This window comes from Gossypium hirsutum, chromosome D13, assembly GCF_007990345.1.
Source record: "Gossypium hirsutum isolate 1008001.06 chromosome D13, Gossypium_hirsutum_v2.1, whole genome shotgun sequence".
NCBI lineage: Eukaryota > Viridiplantae > Streptophyta > Magnoliopsida > Malvales > Malvaceae > Gossypium > Gossypium hirsutum.
Genome location: NC_053449.1, coordinates 7453040 through 7460327, shown reverse-complemented (window position 1 = coordinate 7460327; position 7288 = coordinate 7453040). Strand labels below are relative to the sequence as shown.

The following is a 7288-nucleotide window of genomic DNA, read 5'->3' as shown; positions in this document are numbered from 1 at the left end:
TCCAATTGTGCAAATATAACATACTTGTAATATAAATATTTTTTATGAATAAATATAAAATTTATTTTTATACAATAAATATACAATTTATTAAATCATATTGAAAATCATAAAATTATATAACATTTTAAATATAATTATAATATAAAAATATATTAATATAAGGAGAGGATTGTACTAGTATTGTCCAAATATTTAATTTTTACCATGTTTTTTATAATTTTTTTTGTATAATTAATATTTTAACAATTCAAATGTTGAAATTTTTAATACAACTGTATTTGTCAAGTATATATTATTTTAAATGGTCAAATATATTTATAAAATAGATCTAGAATATTATTTTTGTTAATACTAAATCATACCATACCTATTATGTAGGTGGAAGAATTTTTTTAACAACATATATATTTATAATTTTATCCTTTAAACTTAAAAAAAAAAAAGCATTTCTTTTGAGTAACGGCTGAGGCTTTTCTACCTTAAGATCTAAGTTCAAACTTCAGCTTTGTATTTTTAAGTAAATTATGTTAAAAGATTTTATATAAACTATTAAAGGACAAAAAAATTTATAATAATATTTGTTGTTTATTAAAAATGGTATTTTACATTTTTCCTAATTAAATTGATGTTCGGTTGACTCATGATACAGATTCAATCAAAAGCCTTATATACGATATAAATATATTTAAAAGTTGAAAGTTTTTGCATAAAACAAATAGTGCTATATTCTAGTTTTATTCAAAACTTAAAAGATAAATAAAACAAAAAAGTCACAATTGAATTGTTAAAATGTTAATGATATAAGTTAGTGTCTGGTGCTCATTCAGCCGAAGATGCCTTCCGTTCCTAATTACTACATGCAGCGTTGTATGCTCTCTTCTAGAATCCACTCTCAACTAGATCGGAATTTCCTTTGGGGATCATGAGTTTTCTAACCATGGTCATCTTGTTAAATGGAAGTTGGTGTCGCAACCTAAAGCCTCTCGTGGGCTGAGTATCCTGAGAGCTAAGGTTAAAAAGCAAGCCTTGTTGGTTAAACTTGGTTGTTGCCTAATCCAAGAGAAAGATGCATTATGGGCAAGAATCCTTTCTTCAAAATATCTTATTGACCCTCGTAACCTTCACCTTCTGCCGCCTGTGTCCCCAATATGGTCCTATCTAATAAAGATTAGCCAGTTTATCAAGTCCAGAATTAGATGGTTATTGGAGATGGTAATTCTATTAATTTTTGGAGTGATAATTGGATGGGGAGAGGTCCCATTCGACATTTAAGGCATGGCCCCTTATCATCTCTTAAGGAATCTTGGTCCATTGCTCAAATTTGTAATAGTTGGACAAATATGTGATCTCAGCTTCTATCTATCCAACTTCCGCAAGATGTAATTAATGCCCTTCTTAAGTACTCCTGTTTTGTCTCATTCTCCCCCTTAGTGACCTTTGAGAAATCATATCTACATGCAGCCACCGGAAAATGTGCTTCAGTAATAAGTTGAAGGAGATTCGCCTTGCCTGATTTATCTGTCTTATTACTACTTTTGTACCAAAAAGAAAATATATTTCCTTCAAAAAAACTTTATGACTTAGATTTAAAATCGTGAACTTTACAACTCCAAATTCAATATTTTTGTTTGCTTATTTGGCCTCTCGGCCATCTAACACTAGCCACGTGAGGAAATTTCTTTTTTTTTTTTTTTAAACTAGCACATAATCAAATTCAATGGAAGTTTTTGAGGATGTTATCAAAAAAGAAAAAAGTTGACTATAGAGACTAAATTTCTAAGTGTGCAAAAAGTACAGGGACTAGGAGCATAATTACGTCTAGAATTGCAGTGTAACCACATAAGCATCTGCAATTGCAAAAGCTTCTTTCTGAATGGCTGAATGTTAGAGAATACAACTTACAAACTCGTAGAAGACTAGAAGAGAAAAAAGGAAAATTGTCAAAACACTCAGATAAATTTCCCATGAGTCTAAGAACTCAAAAACTAATTCAAAGGAGTTCCTAAGTGATAAAATATGATTGTTTTCGGGTACACGAGAAGCTGCAACCTCTAAGAATGACCTCGAAAACTAGCTAGACTAGGCCTCAAGTTCGAACTCATAATAACTACAACAGCATTGTAACTATTAAGGTTAGAGACATCAAAAGGCAATAAAAGGTAAGGAGCCTAACGTATGGAACATACTTAAAAGATGAGAGTTTCACACATTGGACTTACTCGATAGCCTGTACGACATCTTCCACCGCAAGAGCAACTCAGGATCAAATTTATACTAAGATGCAACTTCCTTAACTTCATCATATGTTCCAGTTGTCTCATTAAAAGAATACCTACATCCGCAGAAGAGATAAAGGCAGATTAGATTCTAAACAGCATATGTGAAATTTAACAACTGTAAAACCAGCATAGGATGCTTATGCATCACTGAATTGAATTAATAAATATGCAATTCCCAAGACTTTCACATTTTCTTTAGTTTTTCCAAACAAGAAGAAAAAGAAAAAAGAAAAACCGTAACGAAAAGCATCTATAGTCTGAATCACTAAATAAGGATACTGTGCAAAATCTATACATTACCATTGCCCTGTTGCTGCTGAGCAAAATAATCCAGTAGATGGGTCATAATAATATCCCAAAGTGCTACTGTAGTAGTACCTGAACAAATAATTACCAAGATCAGATATTACCTAATGCCGACATATTTATTCGTAAGCGATTCTGTGTTCAAATATCTATCACTGCTTAGTAAATCACAAACAAACAAACTCCTAGAAAAGAAACTCCGGAAGAGAAAGACATAGTATTTGGGGGGCAGCAAAGGACAAAAAAGGGGTTACCCTGAAGACTCGTCATAGACATAATCATTTTGGACATCTCCAGCTGCAAATGAAGCAAGTGCAAAAGTTAGACCGAAGGTCAAGCAACGCTTACTCTTAATTTAATCCAAAATGCTCTGTCATATTCGTGATTAAATGATCATTGACAATACATACTCTCGGAGGAAGTGTTTACAGCTTCTGATGATGATTGAACGGCTGCAGTGGAATTAGGCTCAGATGATGGTTTTTCGTCATCTTCATCATCTGCAAACATATCGTAACTTTCGGCAGCATTGTTTGAAGCTTCTGCAGAAGTTAGATCTGAATTTGAAGTACCCACAGCCAAGTCAGTAAGTACAGAGGACGTTGCTCCATGATTATTTGCATCTGTGAGTACGTCATTTCCCAAGATGGGATAAGAATTGTCCAGCCCAGCATTAGCAGATAAGCTTTTGTCCCTGGCCAGAGCTAACTTCTCATATCCCTCTGAGAAAATATAAATCAAGAGCATAGTTAATAAAAGCTATTAGAATATACATTTGCCTTCACAAAATTACACAGAATTATTATCCAATGAAAATTTTAGAAACAATTAATATAAAAAAGAACATGTTAAAATAACTACAGAAACAATGCACCAACCTGCCTCGCGCTGGAAAACCTCTTGCTTCTCATGGTACACATCTGCAGAACAAAATTTAAGCCAATAAACATAAACTGTGGCCAAAGATACATGTACCCAGAGCTATGCCTACACCTGCTTTTGAAGTTATCACATGAAGATGGAAAGTTAAACAAAAGGAGATTTGCTTTGATGGATATAAAGGGCAGGGCTATTGGTGGTCAATAAAAACATTAAGTCTCAATCTTGATTCAATCTTAAACAAGTAGAAATCTGCTTACTAATCCTTTTCCAAGATAAGTTACCATATCCATTAACAAGCACCTGTGTTTAAAATGGTGAAGGTAACACTTATGGACCTGAGTTCAATTCAACTTTGTCTCAAAAGATTCAAGCACCATTGAAAACATTAATCACACCCTTTTTTTCCTGAAGGTAGTGGCATTAAAGCTTAATAATATATAAGGTAACTTCTAAATTGTAGATACCTAGAAGCACAAGAAAGTAACAGACTTAACTGTAGTCGCCATTCTCCATTAACTTAATGGCATCGTCAGTTAGCTGATCAAATACAAGCTGAGTCTCAGCTGACATTTTCTCCTTTCTCTTATTTGAAGCTCCTTTCAACCTTCTCAGAGCTTGCAAAACCTGTCCATATAAATTAAAATTAGCTTTATACTGCCCCTTGTAGTCTTTTTAATTACCCAATGGATAAAACATGTTTAATATCTGGTACATAGGGGACAGAGCTTAGAACCAAAAAAGATAAGTGTTAATAGGGGAAAATAAATACTCTATATCTGACATTCAAAAGCATACGTGACTTTTACCAAAAAAAAAGACAAAAAAAAATCTAGAAGGAACTATCTGACAACCTTAGTCAAACTTATGCCCCATGAAAGCATTGTTATGAACCCAGATTAGACTCAAAATAGACAACTCCCTCAATGGGATGAAAACTAACAACTAAAATAAGCATAACACTAAATGCAGTAAGGTCCATGTCCCAGCATAAAATCATAATCAAATAAAAATACCGGGTACAGTATCCAGTATTCACTTTATATATAGTGTATTGACTTCAAAAATGAAAGCAAAATGGAACTCTGGGGTTTAGTCCACTTGGTACATCCAATTCTTAAAAGGTGAAATCTAGCAGATCAGAGATTCAAATTTCAGCATCTGCAATCCATTTCCTATCCTAGGTTGCAACCTCCTATGTACAAAAAGAAAATTAATAATAAAGCAAAATGCAAATTTTGGAACAAACATGTAACAATTGAAGACTACCATTTCAATTTACTTTTTCAGACAAAAAATTTATCATGATGTAATTACCGTTTCTCCAGGTTCAAGCACATTGGCAATCCGTCTCTTTATTATCCCAACGTCTTGGGTGGAAAGATCCTGTGCTGCAACTTCATTATCTTCACCTTTTGTGGTTACAGATGTTTTTCCTGTATATTTTATATCAACTTCAACACTATCAAGCCAGGCATCCTACAATAATTCCATGTGGAGTCAATAGAAATTCTGATAATTATATTTAGCAGCTTCTGCATCAAAGTTTCCATGTGGTCAATACAATTCTTTACCTTGATTTCCTTGTCAGCAACATATTCAACAAAGTTTCCATCTGCATCAAAGTATCCTTCTTCTCTTTCTTTGCTAAGATTGAAAGGTTCTATTTGAACTCCATCATCAACGAAGTTCTCATTATCCTGCAAAAAGAAATTCTTCATCATTGGCTAATCCTGTCCCCTTAACCAATATATGAGGACTCTGGCGGTCATCTTGACTGCAAGAAATGCAGCCAATTCAGCAAAGAAGCATCCTTAAGTTATAAATTCACTCGATAACAGAATTACATGCCAAGTGTTTGATAGCTCACAACAGCACTAAACATTGTAAGAGCCAAACCCTAAACTGGCAAATCAATGATAAAGATACTTTCTTTTTAGGAATAAAATGGAGAAAAAAGAAGGCCCTTTACCATTTATTAGAGTCAAAAGACTCAACTTGGAGAAAGCTACAGTACATAACTGGCAGGACCACCATAAACTAGATGAGAGTACAAAGATTGTGCATGATCTTCTACTTTTAAAACAGTTAGGATAAATTGGCATTTATTCAAAAAACATGGACTGCATATTAACATCTTATTGCCTCTTCATTCTATCAAGTCACGCATAGAATCTAAAATCAGATAGACTAAGAGTGCAATAAACTTACCTCATATGAAATTTCAGCAGCTGATACATCATTAAGCATTCCTCTCCCATCTTCAGCAAATAGCTCCGTAGTAATTTGACTGCGGCGTTTGGCCCGCTCCTTAGCGGCGAGACGAGGATCCTTCAAGTCACCTGAACCGTCTTCAATATCAACCCTGTTCGGTGCTTCTTCTCCAGGCTTTACCTTCTTTCCCTTGGGAAACCTAACCCTCTTTTGCCTGTAAATCAACATATTGATATTAATTCTAAAATTCAAACAATACAAATGATTCTTAAAGAATAAAAAGGAGTGAGAACGGAAAATTAGTTTATCAAATAGTTAAGATCTCTGTCACCAGAAATCGTATTTCCCTAGCGATCTTGAATTGGTTTGCGCAATCCCAATAAGAGAACAGTAGCAACCTAATTCAGTAAGACTAGCGATCGCATTAACCTATAGTTTATTATAAAATTAGAGAGCAAAATAAATGATTTCACAAACCTCAAATTTATTTATATAAACACAGAAACCATATACGTACAAGTTCCAAAACATCTCTTTAACATTCCAATAAATCGTACTTTGTTCCTACTAAACAAACAAGAGAAGATTGCCCCTATCTAATTAGGTTTCAAATAAGTAGCGATTCGGGTTCTAAATTTCGTTTCTCAGTACCGATTACACTGAGCCATAACCACTTCCCTACCTTCTAGCTTGACCATTAAGATTAACAAATTTTCAATCATCATTTCTTTATATTCTTCAAACCAAGCAAAGCCTAAAGGAATTGACTATCAAAGACTTAGAAAAAATCATTTAAACCCTAAAAAATCAATAAACTAAATAAGCACGGCCTAAAACATCTAGACCGGCGAAAACGAACTACGAGCTAAAAACAATTGCAACGATATGCTGAGATATGAAACTAAAAAAGAGGATTTAAAGGAAATAATTACGCGGGAGGCTTGTTGGAGTGTTGGTCTTCGAAGAATTGGCGCTTGAGATGAGAACGCTGTTGTGGGTTTTCTTCCATAACTGCAAATATTTCTCAGCTGAGCTCCAAAATTTCAAATGATACAGAGACTTGGAGAGCAAAATAAAATAAAATGGTGGAAGGGACAAAAAGCATTTGCCGACTCACCTAGCTTGTTAATGTAGCTGAGCCCACATGAATTATCGGGAACTCGACTCAACTGATGTTTTGGGTAAATTTAAAAATTGGTCATCTAACTTTAAAGAATTACTATTTGGTCAGTAATGTTATCTCTTACCCAAATTGTGGTTACTCGGCACCAGAGATGTCTGTGGATGTAAAAAGTTATTTTCATAATTAAATTAAACAAAAGTTGGCATTGTCCAAACCTAACCCAAATTGATCATCAAAGTCTTGGACAAATCTACTTATCACAGCGACCCAAGTGAAAACAAGGGGAGAGGGTCAGTTGGGTAAAATCAAGTTATATGCCTGCCAATGAGAATCAATGGCAACCAGGAAGAAAATGGAGAAGGAATGAATACAATATAACAAATGTAAAGAGAAAAAGTCATAGTTTTTTAGTAAATATAATTTAATAAATCAAAAATATTAATGATCTTTTTTATATTATTTCACCATTATAATAAGGTCCTTT

General features: G+C 33.7%; 1 protein-coding gene across 3 annotated transcripts; it reads right to left on the bottom strand.

Annotated features, from left to right (window-relative positions):
- Positions 1-653: 653 nt before the first annotated feature.
- Positions 654-6801, bottom strand: LOC107920519 (SUPPRESSOR OF ABI3-5). Of its 3 annotated transcripts, none has more exons than XR_001690642.2 (11): positions 6614-6792; positions 5679-5895; positions 5042-5167; positions 4785-4946; positions 3965-4094; positions 3467-3508; positions 2999-3310; positions 2843-2885; positions 2583-2660; positions 2223-2335; positions 654-1454 (listed from the first exon to the last, which is right to left on the bottom strand). XR_001690642.2 is itself a non-coding variant. In XM_016850268.2 (10 exons), exons 1-10 carry the CDS (start codon positions 6688-6690, stop codon positions 2278-2280), a joined length of 1245 nt encoding a protein of 414 aa, XP_016705757.1. In that variant the 5' UTR covers positions 6691-6801; the 3' UTR covers positions 1805-2277. The 3 variants fall into 3 exon arrangements, 1 of the variants encoding a protein (XP_016705757.1); XR_001690640.2 differs by lacking the exon at positions 654-1454 and adding an exon at positions 1805-2110; XM_016850268.2 differs by lacking the exon at positions 654-1454 and having other exon boundaries at positions 1805-2335; positions 6614-6801.
- Between the last annotated feature and the right edge of the window lie 487 nt (positions 6802-7288).